We start from the raw sequence: 22,907 nt of genomic DNA, 5'->3' as shown, positions 1-22,907 counted from the left end.
TCAATTCTGAAGACATGGCCATGGGACTCAGATTAGCCAGTCATAAAAGAGTGAATGTGAACAAAGGCAAGGCAGTCCTGTGAGGCAAATACAGAATGATGAAAAGGTGAGAGGCAGGTAATGCTGGATGGACTACTCTCAAACCAAAGAAGTCAACAAACGCAACTCTCTCCTCCTCTTGGTCTATTTCTTCATAAATTAAATGTCAAAGCTGTTAGGGAAAGTGTATGGATTTTATTTATCAGTCACAGCAATGATTGATGTAAGGTTGTTAGCGAGGACCTTACCTCAGTTAATAGAAGGCAAAGGTGGCACAAATTGACAAGTTGTAAAAAAAAACTCTTATCGAATGAACAAACCCAAACATACCAGGCATGGATAAGAATTTCTTAATTCCTCATCCAGGTGGTGTGGCGGTCTATTCCATTGCCTATCAACACGGGGATAACCAGTTTGAACCTCCATGTTACCTCTGGCTTGGTTGGGCATCATGTCTGCAGATGGGAAGCTTGATGTGGGTATGTGTCGTGGTCACTGCACTAGCACCTCCTCTGGTCGGTCAAGGTGCCTGTTTGGGAAGGGGACTGGGGGGAATAGCTCGATACTCCCACGCGCTATGTCCCCCTGGTGAAACTCCTCACTGTCAGGTGAAAAGAAGCGGCTGGCAACTCCACATGTATCGGAGGAGACATGTAGTAGTCTGCAGCCCTCCCCGGATCGGCAGAGGGGATGGAGCAGTGACCGGGATGGCTCAGAAGAGTGGGGTAATTGGCCAAGTACAGTTGGGGAGAAAAAGGGGGACCCCCCCCAAAAAAAACTTAATTCCTTAGTAATTGATGTAAGTGGAGATATGGGGGCTGTTGTGGCGGACACTAGGGGCTATGCCTCTCACCCAGCAGGACTGTGAGCTGGGGGCGTGGTTTACGTTCCCGGGCTCGCCGGGGCAGGGTTGTTCCTGCTGCAGTTGGTTTTTGGAGTTGAGGAATAAACATCAAACTCGCCTTGGTCTCACCCCGAATTGAACATGTTTGGAGCAGAAGATGTGTGTGAATCCACTTCGGCCACGCCGCCCCAACTCTCACAGCCGGCCGTTCTTGCCGCGGCTGTAAAGCTCCCAGGGTTCTGGAAGAGCGACCCGGCCTCGTGGTTCCAGCATGTCGAGGCGCTGTTCCACCTGCGTGGAATCTCCGCGGACGACTCCAGATACTATCTGGTCGTCGCTGCGCTGGATCAGCAGTCCACACGCCGGGCCATGCAGCTGTTGCGCGCCCCTCCGCAACACGATAAATACGTCGCCCTCAAACATCTTCTGCTCCGGAGGTACAGCCTATCTACCGCAGAGAGGGCAGATAGAATCCTTTCCCTATCCGGTTTGGGCGACGGGACGGCTGTGGATCTCATGGACAATATGCTGTCGCTGCTAGGCTCAGACGAAGGTGGGTTCCTTTTCCCGCACGTTTTCCTGCGCCAGCTCCCGTCTCCTGTGCGCGCGGCTTTGGCTAACTCCCCGTGTCTGGCCGCCGGTGACTGCCGAGGTTTGGCTGAGGAGGCCGATCGGGTCCTGCTGGCTACCAGACGGTTCTCTGTGCAGAGTGTGGCATCGGAGCCTCTGCAGCCGACGTCGGAGGACGCAGACCCGGCAGTGGTGGCTGGAGTGACTGCCCGGAGACGGCGCGGGAGAGGCCTCTGTTTCTTCCACCAGCGGTTCGGCGGCAAGGCGAGGCGCTGCGTCCCTCCGTGCACGTTTGAGACGGCGGGAAACTCCCGGGCCAGCGCTCAGTAGCAGCTGTGGGCGCTGGCGGACGTAGTGAGCTGCTCTTCATTAAGGACACGATGTCAGGAAGACGGTTTCGGGTGGACTCAGGCTCGCAAAAGAGCCTACTCCCTCCTGCTAAGACAGACAGGTCGGCCGAAGGCGGCGGCCCACAGTTAAGTGCAGCTAACGGTTCGTCCATTGCGACGTTTGGCACAAGGTTGGTGACTGTTTGCTTCCACGGGCGCCATTTTGAGTGGGACTTTGTAGTGGCCGCCATTACTGTTCCTATTATCGGCGCGGATTTTCTGTGTGCTAATGGTCTGCTGGTTGATGTTGCAAACCGCCGTTTAATTGATGCTGTGTCTTTCGCCACTGTTCCGTGCGAGACAAGGGGAGCCGGGCCGTTAACACACGCTAACTTTTTAGCATTAGGGGATGTTTTTCAGCGTTTGCTGGCGGATTTTCCATCGGTGACTACGCCTGCCTTTTCCACCGCGGTTACTAAACACGGGGTAGAACATTTCATTCCCACTCTGGGACCGCCAGTTTTTGCGCGCGCGCGGCGCCTCGACGCGGTAAAATTGGCTGTAGCTAAGGAGGAGTTCGCCATCATGGAGCGTCTGGGTATAGTGAGGCGTTCCAACAGCCCGTGGGCCTCGCCGCTTCACATGGTGCCCAAGGCGGATGGGTCGTGGCGGCCTTGCGGCGATTTTCGCCGCCTGAACAACGTCACCGCCAATGACCGTTATCCTATCCCACACATACAGGACTTTTCCATACGCCTGGCAGGTACCACTATTTTCTCTAAGGTGGACCTGGTGCGCGGCTATCATCAGGTTCCCGTGCGCGCAGAGGACGTGCCCAAGACCGCAGTGATCACCCCGTTTGGGCTTTTCGAATTCATGCGCATGCCTTTTGGCTTGAAGGGGGCAGCGCAAACCTTTCAGAGGCTGATGGACTCGGTGTTGCGTGACCTTGATTTCGTGTTCGTTTATCTCGACGACATATTAGTGGCCAGTCCGTCAGCTGACGAGCACCTGGCGCACCTGAAACAGGTTTTCCGTCGTCTGGACGAACACGGCCTGATAGTCAACCCGGCCAAGTGTCAGTTTGGACTGCCGGTGATTGACTTCTTGGGTCACCGCATTTCGCCGCAAGGCGCGGTCCCGTTGCCTTCTAAGGTGCAAGCGGTGGCGGAATTTCCCCGCCCGGTCTCTGTTAAGGCATTGCAGGAATTCTTGGGAATGGTGAATTTCTATAACCGTTTCCTCCCTCGCGCTGCCCACCTCCTTCAGCCACTTTACGAAGCCCTGCGGCTTAAGAAGGCTAACGACCTTGTCGACTGGACTCCCGAACAGGTCCAGGCCTTTGACGGAGCTAAGTGCGCCCTGGCTAACGCTGCCCTCCTCGCCCATCCCACACCCACGGCGTCCATAGCTTTAACAACCGATGCGTCTGACATAGCCGTGGGGGCTGTGGTTGAACAGCGTGTGGCGAATGCGTGGCAGCCACTCGCATTTTTTAGCCGCAAACTGCGAGATAGCGAGCGCAAGTGCAGCGTTTTTGACCGGGAGTTGCTGGCACTGCACCTTGCAACCCGGCATTTCCGCTTCCTGCTGGAGGGTCGCCCATTCACGGCTTATGTGGATCATAAGCCGCTGACTTTTGCCATGTCCAAGGTGACTGAGCCGTGGTCTGCTCGTCAACAGCGCCACCTAGCGGCGATCTCCGAGTTCACAACGGACATTCAGCATGTGGCCGGGAAGTCCAACCCTGTTGCTGATTGTCTGTCGCGTGTGCTTGTGTGTCCTGTGCACCTCGGTGTGGATTTCTCCGCTATGGCTGCCGACCAGCCCAGTGACCCGGACGTCCTTGCCCTTAGGTCAACGCGTACCGGTCTCAAGCTAGAGGACGCTGTGATGCAGGAAGGCAGTCCTGCCCTCCTCTGCGATGTCTCCACCGGCCGTCCCCGCCCCGTTGTTCCAGTGGCCTGGCGCCGTCGAGTTTTCGATTCGATTCACTCCCTCTCGCACCCTGGAGTTCGGGCATCGGTGAAGTTGGTCGGTTCCAAGTTCGTCTGGCCTGGCCTCCGCAAGGACGTCAAGGGGTGGGCAGCTGCATGTGTAGTGTGCCAGCGCGCTAAGGTCCACCAGCACACTAAATCGCCCCTCGAGCCGTTTCCGATCCCGGCCAGACGTTTCGACCATGTGCATGTGGACCTGGTGGGCCCTCTACCTTCTTCACAGGGTTTTACGCACCTGCTCACAATGGTAGATCGGACCACCAGGTGGCCAGAGGCTGTCCCTCTATCCTTTACAACATCCTCGGAAGTTGCACACGCTTTTCTTTCCTCCTGGGTCGCCCGTTTCGGCACTCCGTCAGATATCACCTCAGACAGGGGCCCCCAGTTCGTGTCAGAGCTCTGGTCGGCACTTGCGCGATCCTTGGGTGTGCAGGTACACCGCACTACCGCGTATCACCCTCAGGCTAACGGGTTGTGTGAACGTTTTCACCGGTCGCTGAAGGCAGCGCTGTGCGCTGCGCTCTCGGATGGTAACTGGGTGGATCATTTACCTTGGGTTATGCTCGGGTTGCGTTCGGCTCCTAAGGAGGACCTCGACGCGTCACCCGCTGAGCTGGTGCTCGGTCAGCCACTCCGCGTCCCTGGGGAAATTTTGCCTGGGAGTTCCGCTCCTCGACCCCGTCCGGCCGTTTATCCTTTTTTGTCCGACAGCACTCGGGTTCTAGGCCCCGTTCACCACTGTTTTCCGCGGTCGTTCGTGCCTGCGGAGCTCATGTCGGCTCGTTTTGTTTTTGTACGGCATGATGCTCACCGCTCACCCCTCCAATCCCCATACGATGGCCCATTTCGGGTTCTTGAGACGGGTCCTAAAGGTTTTGTGCTAGATATGGGTGGGCGTAGGGAGCGTGTCACGCTTGATAGGCTTAAACCGGCGCACAGGGTGGCAGGCGAAGTTGTGTTTCCGGCCCAGGTTCCCCGTCGGGGTCGTCCTCCTTCCAGGACCCCGGCAGTGTCTTCACGGGTTCAGCGTTCTGCTTCTCAGCCGGCTTTGGACTGTTTCACCTACTGTTTCGGCTGAGGGACAGCGCAGCCGTTATGGCAGGCTGCTTAAGCCTCCAGTGAGACACTAAGTTTCTTTCCAGGAGTCCCTTCTGGGTGTTCGGGGGGGGGGGGGGCTGTGTGGCGGACACTAGCGGCTATGCCTCTCACCCAGCAGGACTGTGAGCTGGGGGCGTGGTTTACGTTCCCGGGCTCGCCGGGGCAGGGTTGTTCCTGCTGCAGTTGGTTTTTGGAGTTGAGGAATAAACATCAAACTCGCCTTGGTCTCATGTGTTTTTCCTCATTCCTGCCACACTGTGTTGAATAATGGAGCCACCATGGACGTAACGGGATAACAGCTCAGATACAGATCGCCTCTGCTGATGTGTTCTTTTGAGTTTTCAAATGGTATGGAAAAGCTAATTTGTGCATGTTACACTGTCTCCCAATCATCCACCAGATGAGAAATCTTATAGGAAATCAAGAATCAGCCATCCTTCATCTGCACCACCAGTCATTAACTACCTCTCAGTCCTTTAAGGACCCCTTTTTAAATGTAATCCTCCTCTCCATGTTGTCCAAATCTTCGCTCCTTAGCCTCCTCGCCTCCCTTTCCTCTCCCATGTTTTTTCAAATGTTCGTGTAAATAATTTGAAGAACACAAAAGGAGGCTTGACTGTCTGCCTCTTGAAATCTGGTGAACAGGAAGAACACTTGACTTGTGCTAAGAGGCTGTCATTGTTAACGCAAATAACACAATTTGGATCTATTGACTTCTGGGAAAACTCCTGTTTGCTGTTCTTTTGCAGGTGGTGGGAGAGTGGCGTTTCAGTAAGATCCACTGTGACATATTTGTCACTCTGGACGTGATGATGTGTACAGCCAGCATCCTCAATCTCTGCGCCATCAGCATTGATCGGTGAGTTTGCCGCTGCACAGATTGTTCAGTCTGAACCCCTGTCACACTTCCTGCATGGATCTACAATGGAAATCTTTAGATTCCAATAACAGGAGAGAAATGCTACCTGCAGGAGTGGAGGGCTTGTCTGAGTGTGGTTTCTGATGCCGGCATATCTATTCAAACATTGCATTGCTCATCTGTGTGAATTAAAAAGGTGTTTAACATTACAGACATGAGAATGGATAATGTATTTCAGACCACGACATAATCCATTTTAAATCTTAATGAAGTAGACAGCATATAATTGTGGCATTAGGGGTGGATGTTTAAAGATTGTTTCTATTCTAGAAAGCATGTTTTGCTCTTGCTAATCTAGTCAAAGGCAACAACAATAATTCCCTCTCAGCATGGTATAGTTTACTGTCATGTTTCATTTTCTTTTTTTTTTCTTTTTAGCTGTGTTTTCATGTCAAATATATATGAAATTAAAATGCTCACCGCGATCATATGAAAATAAAAAGTGCAATTTCAATTTTGATTGAATTGATCTAATATGCTCTGGCATTTGCAATGTTACTTTCCCTAAACAATCTCAGAGCAGCCGAGAGTCTGTGTCTTGGAGCCGATTGTTGAAAGTATGTTGGTGAGAAACAGCATCAAGATTTACATTTCATTATTATTCACATGCCACAGGACTGGCTTGTTTATGTTCACAGAAACCAGCCAATGAAAAAATGAGAACAACGACAGCACTGAGAATAATTATTGCTGAGATAAAGGAACATTTTCAGGGTAAAACACTATTCTGTATATTGTATAGTTTATTTGGAGGGGGGGCAGGACATCTCGCTCCTAGATATTTTCATTAATGTCCCAGACAGTGGTTTATAAACTGGAGACTTGTTTTTTTTTTTTTTCTCCACTAGCTTTTGAAAAGGCCTAGTCATACTCACTATAGGATTACAAGTTATACAATTTAAACATTCCTATCTGTATCTGCATGCAAAAAGATAAATATATGTGAATTAATTAGCTGTGTTTGATCCCATCCTCCCATACTGTATGTCAATCCAGATTCAAATCCAGACAAGCTGCTTGAATGATTGCAGGTTTAGAGAGACAGTTCACCCCAAAATCAAAAATACATGTTTTTCCTCTTAGCTGTAGTGCTATTTATCCGTCTGGATTGTTTTGGTGTGAGTTGCCAAGTTTTGGAGATATTGGCAGTGTCTGCCTTCTCTAGAATGTAATACAAGTGGATGGCACAAAATCCACAGACCTTGTTGTAAACAGTTTCATGTAGGTTTAGTCCAGTCTAAGAAAATAGCTCCTACATGAAACTGCTCACAACAAGGTCTGTGGATTATGTTGAATAACCGGGTCATGATTTCTGGAAAGAGACATTACTGTTGAGTTTTTCAAATGTATTTTTTTGGCACTTTGAGCAAAACAAGCCGAGTGCCATCCAATTCTATTGTATTCGAAAGAAGGCAGACGTCTCTATGGGTGATAGCTCCAAAACTCGGGAACTCGCACCAAAACGATCTAGATGGATAAATAGCACTACAGCTAAGAGGAAAAACATGTATTTTTGATTTTGGGCTGAACTGTCCCTTTAAACCCTAAAGGCTTGGAAAGTGGATAAGGGAGAAATCAATGCGAGAGATGTTATAAAAGGCTGCGCATTTCCTGGGGATTTCAGCCAGTTCACTAATAAGGTTAGCAGATGTGTTGAGATTAATTGATATTGTCTTTCCTGTGAGAAGGAAAGACATTTCAGAAGGTGACACCCTTCCACTGTTTCTTATAATGTGAATTGAAGCCTGTAGCATGCAGCCATTAAGCAAAGGGTAGGTTCACTGTCAGAAAACAAGCTTATGAGAGATGCCACCCCACTTTGGTAATGTTAGACCTGCGGCACTGCCGTTTAGTCTTAAGCTATGTGGTCGGTATTTAACTCTTCCAAACATGACCATTTTATTTGTCACAAGATCGTGGGCCTCGTGGGAGATCAGAAAAGGTTACCATGATAGCCACATTTTCTTCCACATTGTCCAAAATAACTAACTCATGAGAAGAAGATGCCTTTGTTTCTCCTTTTTGTCTTTTTCCACATGTGATCTCTATCGTTCATAACGGAGAAAAAATCTGAAGCGTTAGCTGAAGCAAAAGTCCTCTTGAAGGAATACTTTGTCACTTTGAATCACAGCTGATTATTTTTCATCACCAGACATACCAAGGTATAAAAATAATCCACTGAAATTCAAAATGTCAGAGAATATCTTCACCCCAATTTTTTTTTGGTGTGCTGTATGTCCATGTCCATCTAATTGAACTTAAAAATAAGAAAGAGGGCCCCCCCCCTCCAATTCCTATGAGGTTGTCACCAGCTATAATCCTTAGCTTAAGTAAGCAATGGAAAAAAATGCCTGTGTACAAACCCAGTGAAGCCGCAGGTCAAAAATTTGGCTAATGGGGCATCCGGGTGGCGTGGTGGTCTATCCCATTGCCTACCAACAAGTGGATTACTGGATTGAAACCCCGTGTTACCTCTGGCTTGGGTGTCCCTACAAACACAATTGGCCATGTCTGCGGGTAGGAAGCCGGATGTGGGTATGTGTCCTGGTCGCTACATTAGCTCCTCTTCTGGTCGGTCAGGGTGCCTTTTCAGGGTAGAGGGGGAACTGGGGTAAATAGCGTGATCCTCCCACGTGTTATGTCCCCCTTGGCGAAACTCCTCAGTGTCAGGTGAAAAGAAGCGGCTGGAGACTCCAGATGTATTGACAGAGACATTTGGTAGTCTGCAGCCCCCCCCGCCCCCCGCCCCATCGGCAGAGGGAGTGGAGCAGCCACCGGGACGGCTCGAAGGGTGGGGTAATTGGCCGGGTATAGTTGGGGAGAATAAGGGGGTAAAATTTAAAAAAAAGCTTGGCTAATCTGTAGTGTAAAACTATAGCTATGTAAAATGCAACTTGATTGATTGATTGATTATGTAGGTTTATGGCCAGCATCCCTGCTACCCTGAGAGCAGGATAAGTGGTTTGAATAATGGATGGATGGATGTTCCTTTGGGTTTTTGGCTTAGTTCAATTTCACTTCTTAAAGAGTATACATTTTCCCATTAAAAGATAAAAGTTAGAGTCAGTCTAAAGTAGGGGTGTCAAACTCCAGGCCTCGAGGGCCGCAGTGTCTGCAGGTATTTGTTGCAACCGTGCACTACACCACCTGATTTAACTAATTAGCTCACCTCCTGGATCAAGGAGGGAAAGGAACTAGTTTAATCAGGTGGTGTACTGCATGGTTGCAACAAATACCTGCAGACATTGCGGCCCTCGAGGCCTGGAGTTTGACACCCCTGAAGTGATATGCAGACAGCTCTTTACGCCAGAGATGAAAACACAGTCCCCGTGTTGCTCTTTCAGATAGCCGCTTTGCCACCAGTTGCACATTCATTGCTGGCTATTCTCCTCTGCTGACTATTGTGACAAAGCCCGTCCATGCCAAAAGCCTAAAAAAAAATCCAACTTTAATCGCAACAAAAGAACTTGAAACATGAAACACATGACAGGGATTTCAAAACTGGAAAACAGCAGGAGGCATAACATGCGGAGAAATGCCATGAATTACATTGTTTGTTCTTCATCTCGGGTATCAAGGGTGTAAACGATACTGTCTGCACCTACATACCTCATTGTCCTTGATATTCATTGGCAAGTTGAAGTCAGATCAGTACCAACACACTGAACTACTTTGACGTGGCAGTGCTTTTGCTCTGTTGAACGCAGATCTTTTAGTGCCCGGACTTCCTGCTTTTCATGATTCTCAGAGCAATTTGGTTTTGGCATTCTTTAGTTTGTCAGGTGGCAAGTAATTGAGACAAGGAGAGGTAGGAAAGGAGGAGTTTGAGAATTTGAGGCGTGGGTTATGAGCAAATTTAAAGTCACAAAACCGTAAAATGGTCCATAAAAGTCCACGTTAAGACAGGTTTCTTCTCCAGAGCCCCTCCCCTTTGTCACAGGTGAGATACTTTTTTTTTCTTGCCACTTCTACCCAGTTATCATCCGACAGAGAGGCATCATGTCTCATAGTTGTTCTGACCAGTGTATCCTGTTGTGCTATTGGTTTCTTCCCACCACCTCTACAGTTACACAGCAGTTGCCATGCCAATGCTGTACAACACTCGCTACAGCTCCAGGAGACGGGTCACCGTAATGATTTCTGTAGTATGGGTGCTGTCTTTCGCTGTATCATGTCCTCTCCTGTTTGGACTAAATAACACAGGTAAGAGAGCCTACCAATACTGCTGAAATAAAAGCGGGCTTGTGAAAATGTGCCTTTGACATTGTAGAAGCATTGTTTTAATGCTAGTAGTATGTAAAATGTCAGAATATATGCACTATATTAAGTGGGAGAGTACTGCTGGCGTCATGTGTGGCTGCCGCTCGTCCCTCTCATAGCCCCCCCTTCCCATCCACCCCTGTATGTCTGTGTTATGTTTATCTGTTGTCTTGTTTCACCCCGTTTATTGTAAAGCGACTTTGAGTGTTAGAAAAGCACTATATAAGATTGATTTATTATTATTATTATTATTGTTGCTGTTATTATTATTATTATATAACATTTGTTTTGCACTCCACATTTTTTTCCACTCGTAGCAATATGACAACTTATAAATAATATAAATAACTTTCTCACTCATCTTTTTGTTGCATGTGCTGCTCATATTTCATTAATGTTTCACAGAAAATTCAAGGCACCACAGTAATTACATTTAGAGCTGCTACTGGAGCAAATCTCTGCTGTTGGCAGATAATTATCAGCTCATCGACTGTGTCAGAGGGATATAGAATTTGCTTCAGATTGGACCCAACGACTGACGTGCAGTCTTGAAGCCTGAATTTACCCTGTCTTCATTTCCACAGCTACTCGCAATGAGTCCCTGTGTGTGATTGCCAACCCGGCCTTTGTGGTGTACTCTTCCATTGTGTCCTTCTACGTCCCGTTTATCATCACTCTGCTGGTCTATGTTCAAATTTATGTGGTGCTACGGAAGCGACGTAAACGGGTAAACACCAAACCAAAGCAGCGTGCTTGTCAGGCTCCTGACAACGACTTGACCGCTTCACTGAAGGTGAGCAAGCAATATGGGCTCTGTGTACGACTAATGCACATTTAAAATTGTGATGGATGTGGACCTGTATTATGCTTGACCTTGATAAATGCCTCCCTGTACTTCTTTGTACATTTAGAAGCTAAAGCTGAATTTCAAAGTGGGGTTGTGGAGAACTGGTCGCTTTTTTTATTGGTTTGAAAGTATGAAACAAGATATGTTGCCACAAAACAAAGGAACCTGTTGCCCTTAAAAATATGTTGAAAACTAATGACGTGCTCACCATGAAAATACAATAAATCATTGTCCCAATCCAGCACAAATGACAAGCCCTGCGTCATTTTAACAATGTACTGTAGTGGTTATGGGGATACATAATTCCCCTTATTGAGCTAGTAGGAACATTGGTTAACAGCTGCTGTTTTCTCAGTTCGGGTTTGCAGCGATAGACTTCCGCTGCGAAGGCTTTTGTTGTTGTTGTAATGGTGGAAGGAATAAATGGTGCATGTTGTGTAGCCGAAAGAAAGTTGTCACGACTCCTGCTTGAGCTCCTCTACACTGGTGACCCTGACGTTTGTCTCTTGGTAGTTATCAGAGACAATCTTTCGAACGAACATGGTTGACGAAATCAACGCGGTTTCTCTCAAATTGCCAGAGTTCTGGGAGTCATCGGCAACGACATGGTTCGCCCAGGAGGAAGCGCAGTTTACCATCCGCAAAATACCAGATGACGCTACTAAATACTACTACGTGGTATCGGCGCTCGGGTGTTCGACTGCAACTAGAGTGGTGAGTCTCCTTACAAATCCTCCGGCGGCAGACAAATACAAGGGGCTCAAAGATCTCCTCTTGAAGATTTTTGAACTTTCCGACGCCGAGAGGGCCCACCGTCTCTTTTCTCTGCAAGGCTTGGGTGACAGCAAGCCATCCGAGCTCATGGACAAAATGCTGCATCTGCTGGGACCGGCGCACACACCTGATTTCCTCTTTGTCCAACTGTTTCTGCAACAAGTGCCTGCTCAGGTGCGGACCGCTTTGGCTAACACCAGCATTACCGATTGCCGCAAGCTAGCTGAAGAAGCTGACAAGTTCTTCCTGGCCAGCCAACAGCAGCACTGTGCGTCCGCGCTCACCCCTGCCCACCCCCCACACGCCACCACCTGGTGACTCCATGGTGGTCGCCGCAGCAACCCCCGGTCGGCGACAGGAGCCCGGCCTGTGCTTTACCATGCAAAGTTCGGGGCCAAGGCGAAAAAGTGCAACTCCCCGTGCAATGTCAGCTCATCGGGAAACGCCAAGGCCGGCGCTCACTAGTGGCCATGGGCGTCGGCGTGGAGGACAACAGGCTACTTTTCCTGCAAGACTCCATCTCGGGGCGGCGTTTCCTATGCGACACTGGGGCGCAGAGGAGTGTCGTACCTGCATCGAGTGTGCACGCCCTGTCGGGCGCTCACGGCCCTCCCATGGAAGCTGCTAACGGCAGCTCTATCCGTACGTACGGCACGAGGCACATTGACATGTATTTTAACGGACAGCGGTTCAGCTGGGATTTTGTCACCGCCGACGTGGCATTTCCCCCTCCTCGGTGCAGATTTCTTTTGTGCTCATGGGCTGCTGGTGGATGTCAGGAATTGACGCCTGATTGACACCGTCACCTTCGCTTCACACACGTGTGCATTCAGCGATACAGGCTCCGTCAGGCTGTCCAGCATGCTCTCCAATGAGGACGTGTTTCTCCATCTTCTCTCTTGAGTTCCCTGACCTCACTCAGCCCACATTCTTGTCATCTACGACCAAACATGGGGTTGAGCACCACATCATCACCACTGGCCCGCCGGTGCACGCTCGAGCTCGGCGCCTCGACCCGACCAAGCTCTCTGTCGCCAAGGCGGAGTTTGAGAACATGGAGCGCCTCGGCATCATCTGCCGCTCCAGCAGCCCATGGGCTTCACCCCTCCACATAGTGCCTAAGCCTGGCAGTGGGTGGCGTCCATGTGGTGACTACCGTCGGCTCAATGACGCAACAACACCGGACCGCTACCCGGTCCCTCAGATCCAAGATTTCTCCGCCCACCTGGCTGGGAAAGTGATCTTTTCCAAGGTGGACCTCGTCTGTGGATACCACCAGGTGCCCGTCCATCCCGCTGATGTCCCCAAAACGGCTGTGACAACTCCGTTCGGACTGTTCGAGTTCCTGCGCATGCCGTTTGGGCTCAAGAACGCCACGCAGTCCTTCCAACGCCTCATGGACTCAGTGTTGCAGGACCTGCCTTTCCTCTTTGTGTACCTGGATGACATCCTGGTCGCTAGCACCTCCGTGTCCAAGCACTTGTCCCACCTCAGAGCCCTTTTCGAGAGGCTCAGCCTGCACGGGTTGATAGTTAACCCGGCCAAATGCCAGTTTGGTCTGAGCACCATCGACTTCCTGGGCCACTGGGTCACCAAGGACGAGGCAGCCCTCCTTCCAGCTAAGGTGGAGGCCGTCGCAGACTTTCCACGCCCACACACGGCCCAGTCCCTCTGGGAGTAAATTGGCATGGTGTCCTTCTACCACCGGTTCATCCCCCAGGCTGCCGATCTCCTCCGCCCACTATATGAGGCTATGAAGGGCACAGCCCCCAAACACGCCGTGGACTGGTCTGCAGAGAGGGACACGGCTTTTAAGGATGTGAAGGCCGCCCTGGCTGACGCGGCGATGCTGGCACACCCTGTGTCTGGAGCGCCCATCGCCATCACAACGGATGCTTCGGACTATGCTGTCGGCGCGGTTTACGAGCAGTGGGTGAGCGGCACGTGGCAGCCGCTTGCCTTCTTCAGCCAGCAGTTGAACCTGAGAGAGCGCAAATACAGCACCTTTGATCGTGAGCTGCTTGGCCTTTTCCTCACTGTTAGGCACTTTCGTTTCCTACTGGAGGGCCGTCAGTTCACGGCTTTCGTTGATCACAAACTGCTGGTGTTCGCGATGGCCAAGGTGGCAGAGCCGTGGTCAGCCCGCCAGCAGCGACAGTTGGCCTACATCTCTGAGTTTACCACCGACGTGAGGCATGTCGCTGGGAAGTCCAACCCGGTCGCCGACTGTCTCTCCCGGGCCATCGCTGGTGCCGCCCATTTGGGACTCGACTACAGCCAGATGGCGGCTGACCAGGCCGCCGACCCAGGCATGCAGGCATGCAGGACCGCCGTCACAGGGCTGCAGCTGGAGGATGTGGCTTTCAACGACGCCGGCGCCACACTCCTGTGCGACGTCTCTACGGGTCAGCCCCGACCTGTCGTTCTGACTGCTTGGAGGCGGTGGGTTTTCGACGCGGTCCATGGGCTGTCTCACCCTGGCAGAAAGCCTTCACAGAGGTTGGTGGCAGCAAAGTTTGTCTGGCATGGACTCAAAAAGGATGTGAGGGACTGGGCTGACACCTGTGTGGAGTGCCAACGCTCCAAAGTGCTCCGGCACGTCAAAGCGCCCCTGATACCTTTCACGGTACCTGAGAGGCGGTTCGACCACGTGAATGTGGATCTGGTAGGCCCCCTACCCCCCTCCCGTGGTTTCACATACCTGCTCACCATGGTCGACAGGACCACGCGATGGCCAGAGGCCGTCCCGCTTTCGTCCACGACAGCGCCTGAGGTTGCCCAAACGTTGATCGGAACCTGGGTCGCCCGCTTTGGCACCCCATCTGACCTCTCCTCGGACAGAGGGCCGCAATTCACGTCAGCGCTCTGGGAGGAGATCGCCGCGGGTTTAGGGGTGAGGCTCCATCGCACCACAGCGTATCACCCTCAAGCGAATGGATTGGTCGAGAGGTTCCATCGCTCGATGAAGGCCGCATTGCGGACTACCCTCAAGGATGACCGCTGGGTCGACAAACTGCCTTGGGTCATGCTTGGGCTCAGGACGGCCCCAGTGAGGACCTCCAGTCCTCATCCGCCGAACTGGTCTACGGACAGCCATTTCAGGGGGGATTTCCTTCCCACTGCCACAGCTCCCTGGTCTGCCAGCTGCCAATGGACTGCGCTGCAGGAGGAAGCCAGGGCTTTTGCACCGGTCCCCACTTCTCAGCATGGCGGCTCTCAGTCCTATGTCCCCACGGCACTGCGGTCGGTGGAGTATGTTTTCATCCGTCACGACACACACCGCGGTCCCCTGCAGCCACCCTACGACGGCCCATTTCGGGTACGGGACACTGGAGATAAGCACTTTGTGGTGGAGGTTGGCAGCAGGCTGGAGCGGGTTTCTGTGGACCGCCTCAAGCCTGCTCACCTGGACTTAGACTGCCCTGTGGGTCTTGGCCTGCCCCCACGGCGGGGGCGCCCCCCCGGCCCTGCCCCCCTCCCCCGGGGAGCCGCCCCCTTCTTCCCTAGCCCCTCCCTTTCCCCAGTCCAGCTGTGAGGACTCTGCTGCTTTGCCTGCGGTTAACCAGCCCCCAGCTCCTGTTCAGCGGAGCCGTTGGGGCAGAGAGATCCGCCCCCCTCGCCACACTGACTTTTCGTATTAAGGCGAATTCTGGGGGGACGTGTGTAGTGGTTATGGGGATACATAATTCCCCTTATTGAGCTAGTAGGAATGTTGGTTAACAGCTGCTGTTTTCTCGGTTCGGGTTTGCAGTGATAGACTTCCGCTGCGAAGGCTTTTGTTGTTGTTGTAATGGTGGAAGGAATAAATGGTGCATGTTGTGTAGCCGAAAGTGAAAGTTGTCACGACTCCTGCTTGAGCTCCTCTACAGTACAGTATGAGAAGAAAACCCAGGGGCATTGATTTTCTCCCAAAAAGATCAAAACGATGGGTAATATTCAAGGCGAGGGATTCGGAGGGTAGGGTTCAGTTATCCTTAATGCATTACGAGTGCTTTCATTTCCCATTATTGTGACCTCAACCCTCTCAGCTCGCTCAGATTGTTTACATCATAAAGATTCACTTCAATCTCACGATAAAATTTACTGGACTGGCAGTTTTCTGTGTTAAAAGCCATAACGCAACAGTAATTACGATGGGCTTTTAACAGCCTTTTATCTGGTTATTGATTGTAATGACAATGAGAAAATCAATAGGATCAGCAACAAGAAACCAAGTGATGCTTTTCAGCTTGCATGCTACATTACTCATGGTCATGCATGATTTTGCCCTTTGTCGTGTGTGCGTGTGCGCGTGTGTGTGTGTGTGTGTGTGAGAGAGAGAGCGAGAGGGAGAGAGAAGGCAATTTTGTGTAACAGTAAAGACCAATGTAGAAAACACATTAATTATATGTGGCTTTGCAATTTTGTAAGGAATTCAGGACTCAGTTTTCAAAACACGTCAGTACATCAGTAAATTTGCTATAATTGGCTTGTGTTGTCTTGACAGAGAAGCATATCAACAGACTGTGGAGGTAATAACTATTGAGTCAAAGTATCTGATTTCTATGGAGCCTAATTATTTTGTTAATTGCTTGGATTCCTTTCTTAAATGGCATTTAATATTGCAGTAAAAGCATTATATTCTCCTTATTTGCTGTTTTCTCATGTTCTGAAAACTGTAGGACAAAACAAACGGTATCAGATTCACTAAATTGGATTTCAAAATTGACATAATTGGGTTTCGTATTAATTCCAGAGGTGGACGTAGCCTTACTTGATTATGAAGACTTGTGCTTAGACACCTTTAGCAGCTGAGCTCTGACTTCCCCCACATAAGCCCACGCCAACTCATCCCCAACCTTATCTTTTGCCATGGCTGTTTTTGTTTCAGGATAAGTGCACTCATCCAGAGGATGTGAGGCTGTGCACCATGATGGTCAAATCTAATGGGAGTTTTTCTGTCAACAAGAAGAAAGTGGTGTGTTGTCAAAATTCTCTCTTTTAAGCTTTTTTTTTCTAGAGGTTAACAGGGTTAGCGAATATTTGTCTTCCCTGTAAAAGATTAAGCAATGTGTCACCTTGAGTAGTTCCCCTATTTGTCAGGGAGAACATGGCTCTCTTTACAGCAGCTGTGAACAAAGCAAAACAAACTAGGTAATGCAGGAATCACATAACTATGCCTGTTTAATTTAGCCATTCCACAAGGAAAGAAGTTATGGGGATCAGAATCCATGTCTCCTCTGTTTATCTCCATCATTCTTCAGATATTCATCAAAGAGGTAGCCAATGAGGGGGAAGATCTGGAGCTGGATGAGCTGAACAACAGTAGCAGCAGTCAGAAACAGAGGCAGCAGCAACAGTGTACTCCTGGTGACACCCTGGCCACCGGCCACCAGCTACTGATGCCCAACAAAGGCAACGCTAGCCCCACCTCAGCACCCCCCAGCCCACCTGAAGGCTGCCTTAAATTGGAGAAGAACGGCAACACCACCAAGAAAGCCCTGGTGGATACTACACCCGTTGTTGCCAAACCCTCTCAAACGCAGGCCTTATCTAACGGCAAAACCCAGACCACCATCAAAACCATGAGCAAGAGAAAGATCTCCCAGCAGAAGGAGAAAAAGGCCACCCAGATGTTAGCTATTGTCCTAGGTCAGTTTATTCATTTCCTTTGTTTAAGGAGATTTCTGTTGTGCGTGTCAGTGTTCATGGATCTGCATTGTTATAAAATGTTCCACAATTTGGTTAGATTAGATTAGATTAGGCTAGATTAGGCTAGATTACATTAAATTTCAAGATATATGGGAAATTATTCTTTTGCTTAAAAGTATTATATGATCTGAAACCAGTATTTTGAACATACACATAACCCTGTTTTGTCAGGTCAAGTCAAGACAATTTTATTTGTATAGCCCATTATCACAAATTACAAATTTGCCTCAGTGGACTTTACAGCAACACAACATTCTGACCTTAGATCCTTGCATGCCTTGGGTAAGGAACAACTGTCTAAAAAAAAAACTTTAACAGGGAGAAAAAACAGGAAGAAACCTCAGGGAGCACAACAGAGGAGGGATCTTTCTCCTAAGACGGACAACGTGCAATGGATGTTGTGTTTACACAATTTACAGACTACAACATTGAAAGAGGATAACAGAATTATAGTGAAATTATAAGATATTTGAAGAATATGATGAAGAGGATGCCAAGCAGTGTCCAGATGCCACCGAAACAGCCTAGGACCTGAGCCATGTGACCCGCATCACCATGGAGACCTAGCAGGAGGACATACGACACATGCACACAGGGGAGACTCACATCACACCATTCACATACACGGGAGAAGAGACAAGAAAAAACAGTCACACATCGGAGTGAGAGAAGGATACAACATTGAAACAGTATATGGGTTTATAAGATATAAAAAAAAAATTCAGATGATTGCATGCAGAACAATTTTTTACTCTACTACATCACAAATTACCAGTATTGGTGCATTAGAAGTGTACAATATTACAATTCTTTTGTACATTATAGCTCATATTGCTTAGTTTAGGCAGTTGTCTTTCTTGAAATGAGCTCCCAACAGTGAAGTTCCCTTGACTGCTTGCACAGGTGTTGTTCTACTTCCTCCTGAATCATTGGTGAGAGCTGAAAGGTAGCCTGGAGAAAACAAGGAAGGCAGTGATGCAACAAAATGAAAGGACTCTGTTTAATGTCAAGGAGACAGTTGTCAATTACACGGCAACTTCCAAATACTAGCAAGAAAAAAAATACTGTTTTACCATTGATCTCGTTTTCTCTTAACTTTCTCCTGCTATCTCTTCACCAGCCCCTTAGCACTCTCTCCCTAGCTACCTCTAAAAATCCCCTTTCTTCTTTATTTTCACAGGTGTATTCATCATTTTCTGGCTGCCGTTTTTCATCACGCATATCTTGAATATGCACTGCACCAAATGCAAGGTTCCTGCTGAGATGTATAATGCTTTTACTTGGCTGGGCTATGTAAATAGTGCTGTAAATCCTATCATATACACCACCTTCAATGTCGAGTTCAGGAAGGCATTCATTAAGATCCTGCACTGCTGAAATGACAGTATCACCTGATTTCATCAGGCTGAGGGAGAGGTTATGAAGAGACATCTCTTCTCGTAAACGCCTCATCCCGTTGTGATGAAGGAGACACGGGGGGGAAAATCTGCAAACTGCTTTTAAAAAGTTACAGAGTCGAGTCGGAAGGGATAATAGGTCACTCTGTGATGTATTTGCAGACTAATGATCTTCAAAATGATTGAATGTAAATCAAGAATTAATGTCTGTATTGATGACCTTTTTCCTGGCGAAAAGAAAAATATGATATTGTTCTCTAAAACCATTACTTGTTGTTGCATCAGGACATGTGTATAGAACACACATTAAACAAACTGTGTTTGGTGCCAACAGCGAAATGCTATTTACTGTGTGTGTATGTTGTGTTTTTGACAATGAGACCTTTCTATAATTCATCTAGGTAACAACAAAGTCAGTGTTCATTGCAGTGTTATATCAGAGAAGAGCTCCTAATGGCAATAATTAATTATTGTTATTATTATTATTGTTGTTGTTATTATTTGCTGTACATGCTATTTCTAAACACATTTATTGTGATTTGCCCGGAATGAAAATGTGATGCATGCTACATTGCTCCTCCTACTTGACTTGGAAATAAATGGGTGTTTAACGAAATGGTTGTTTAGCCAAAAAAAAAAAGAATAATCACAAAAGATATCCAATAAATGAAGTTCTGCGACACTGTAATGTGCCATATCGATATTGCTCTGTTCCTCCAGACATGGTCTTTTTAGAGCTACACCATTTTTCAACAGAGAAGGTCACTGGTTCAGTTTCTCAGGGTGGGTTTGGAAAAATTTGAGAGCAGCGGCTGGAGAATGAATATTCCTCTCACAGCAGGCTGTTTTATCACTTACTCATTTTAAAGCACTAGTCACTAAAAATTAGACACAAGTACTTGTCAAACACCAGTCGCTATTTTGATTGTCACTATTTTATTGACTATCACTATTGACTTTACAATAGTGACAGTCAGAATAGCTACTAGTGTTAAAAGAATACCTACTAGTGTCTAATTTTTAATGACTAGTGCCTTACAGTGAAGAAATAATGAATCCGAATCATCTTTATTTGGCCATGTATGTTTTCACATACATGGAGTCATTGGTGTTTCTAGTATTTCAGGACATTCGGGGCTTAGCCCGAACCTTTTTAGGGGGTCGAGGGGGATCCTGCCCCGTACACTTGTTTGATAAAGAAGCTCTATTGTGATGCTTTTTTTTTTGCACTCTGGCACCTTATTTACATTCAAAGGAGATGTCTTAATCATTGAAAAATTTAAATGTGTACCTCAAAAGTTGTTTTTTACTTTTCAGATTAATTGTGAATTGTGAAGTTAAAAATATTAGTTGTCAGTAATTAGTATTAGTATTGAGTAGAAGCAGAATACTTCTCTCTCGCTCTCATACACACATACACACACACCCTTTTTAGACACAGTTAATGCGGTGCAATGCTGCACTGTTCACCTCTCCATCATCTGTCTGTCTGTCTCTCTCTCTTTTTATTTCCATCATCTGTCTTGTCTCTCCGTCTCTCTTTGCTACCCTCTGCAAAACCATGAAATCAAATTAAATGAAACTCATAATTAGATATCCCACCTAATGCAACGTATAGGCCTACACTGTTTTGAACACAATGGTCCCTTTGAAATATTACTGCAGTGTATGTTATTGAAATGTTATGGGTTTGATTTGCCTACAGTACAGCCAACCCATTATCAACCCTAATTTTTAATTTACTGTTAAAAGAGCAACATACTTTAATTGTTGTCAATGTGAAACACCTAATTACATTACATGATCTAAGTGTAATAGTATCAAAACAATACCCCCAAACATAATGGCATAATTTAGGCGGGGGGTGGCGGGTCAAGTTAATTATTTATTTACTGTAAATTCATTTAGATTTAAATCAATATGATGGTTAACTTTTGTTTGTGCCTATAGTAATGGAAATTTAGTTTATTTACGAGAAGGACAATAAAAGTATGCTGTGGGATCAGATGAGTATATGGCCAAACACCTGAGCAGGTCATTGTGATCTACACGTTTCGATGTTGTGTTTTACTGCTAAATTGACATTTTTATCTAGTTTTTAGCCACAATTTTATGCTGCACTTTCAGATCCTGGTTGTTTTACCTATGTAGCCGGGTGGTAAAGAACCGATCTTTCTTCCTGCAGTGAAATGTAATTCTGTACTGCCCCTTTAAGAGATTAAGCTCGACGCAGGGTTATAACGTCACACGCGCGACGCCTAGTGTCAGTCAGAGCGAGGACAGGGTGAAGCATGGTGGACAGAGATGCATAGCAGTCTGCATCGGGGTAGACAGTTTTGCTGTCGCTGTTCTTGGCCAGCCACGCTGAGGAGGCCATCTTGAAACGTGGCTGCAAAAGCCCACTACTGTATTTCATTTGTATATATTTCATTTGGGTACATTTTCATTTGTATATTTTATTTTCATGCAGTCGTGACCTATTTCTTTCTATTCTCCTATCGACCGCTGTCCACCTATTGAAGTGAGGCAGCATTCAGAATAAAAACCCCAAAATAGAATTTTGTGTTGTCCGGTGAGTTCATTACCCTAAGGACCCATCACACCTATATATTTTAACAAGGTAAAACACTTTAGTCATCAGAACTTTGGATCTTAAGGTACTAGTAGTTTTAAGTTGGCTATCAGCTGGACGTAGTTTACTGGGCCAACTCGACTGCTGCCAGCTTAACTAGGTTTATTTTTAGCCTGGTGGCTAGGCTAGCTGGTCAGTTTTATTGAGGACTTTGTGTTTTGCACCTTTACAGACTTTAATGCCAATTTTCTTGCTAATTGTCTGACAAAAAAAAAGACGTGTATGGATTGCTGTCCTACCTTTGCACAATTGAAGACTGATGTTACCTGACTGCAGGATAAACTCAGGGAGAGAGACAAATTGATCCTGAACCTATCATACGTGGCCACAGCACAGTCAAAACACTTCTTCCTTGGCAAATAGAGGGGCGCCAGTACATCCTAGCCCCCAGACCATACAGCATTAGCCCAGGACAACAATACCACTGTTCCATGGTCTGGAGGTGAAGTGAGCCACTCTACAGGCCTCTGTCCTGGGGGAGGACATGTGGCTCAGCCTTGGAGCAAAACCTAAGACCCAAGTTTGTTTGACTCCATCCATCCCAGAGCCTTGGGTCCAGATTAAGAACAGTAAACCCCACCAGGGTAATCATTGCCTGCAGCCACTCTCAAATGAGGCTTTCCAGCTTGGAAATAAACTTCAAGCTCTGGAAAATCTGACCTCCCCAACTTCCCCAGCACATCCTGATCGGGCTGGCTGTCCTTCCTCCTTATTGGCTGCTTCTCCTGACCTTCCAGCAAATGGATTTGACATTCTGACATCCAGTCCATCACATCCAGGAGCAGAGCACTCACCATTGGCTACTGCTCACCACCCCAGATCCCGAAAGGAAACCTCATCTGTTCGACGTAGGATGTTGAAGGAGGCAGTGTCCAGACACCCTGCCAGCTCTGAACTGGCCACCGGTGGCATCCTGCCTGGTGCTGTGTCCTCTACACTGGCTGGGAACCCCTATACACCGGTGTATGGTGATTGAGTGTGCTCTTCTACTGCACCCATTCCACAGCCACCTTCTGTTCTGATTGTGGGTGATTCTATCATCAGGGACGTCAGGTCCAACAGGGCTGCAATACATTGCTTTCCAGGTGCCAAGGTAAATTACATTCTGGTAGAACATCTTAGTTTGTTATCTCTACCTTCGTTAAGAAAGTTGTTATTCATGTTGGCACAAATGACATTCCACAGCAGCAGTCGGAGCGTTTAAAACCTGATTGTATGTCTGTTTAACCTTCTAAAATTTAGTAAGAGGAAGTTTTTATCTCTAGCCCACTTCCCACTTATGGCCGTGGCACTGGTCGTTTTAGCAGACTTTTGCAGCTTCACACCTGTCTTCAGTCGCAGTGCTGTCATTTACAATTTGGTTTTATTGACAATTTTAATATGTTCTGGGAACGCTCTTCTATTTTTAAACATGATGGACTCTATCCAAATTGAGCAGTCTCACGAATGCCAGCTGCAAACATGTTTTATTCCATTGTCTACAACTCTCATGTCCATGCTTTGGACAACA

General features: G+C 47.8%; 1 protein-coding gene across 1 annotated transcript in view; it reads left to right on the top strand.

Annotated features, from left to right (window-relative positions):
• drd2a (dopamine receptor D2a) overlaps positions 1–18,745 on the top strand; it is a 45,581-nt gene extending 26,836 nt beyond the window's left edge. The window contains exons 2-7 of the mRNA XM_056283511.1: positions 5,627–5,736; positions 9,863–9,999; positions 10,641–10,849; positions 16,548–16,641; positions 16,940–17,308; positions 18,549–18,745. Coding sequence (XP_056139486.1) covers positions 5,627–5,736; positions 9,863–9,999; positions 10,641–10,849; positions 16,548–16,641; positions 16,940–17,308; positions 18,549–18,745 — 1,116 coding nt within the window. The remainder of the gene's footprint in view (positions 1–5,626; positions 5,737–9,862; positions 10,000–10,640; positions 10,850–16,547; positions 16,642–16,939; positions 17,309–18,548) is intronic.
• Positions 18,746–22,907: the final 4,162 nt, after the last annotated feature.

Source organism: Lampris incognitus, chromosome 7, assembly GCF_029633865.1.
Source record: "Lampris incognitus isolate fLamInc1 chromosome 7, fLamInc1.hap2, whole genome shotgun sequence".
Classification (NCBI taxonomy): Eukaryota; Metazoa; Chordata; class Actinopteri; order Lampriformes; family Lampridae; genus Lampris; species Lampris incognitus.
The sequence above is the reverse complement of the archived record's forward strand: the minus strand, read 5'-3'. Positions and strand labels throughout refer to the sequence as shown.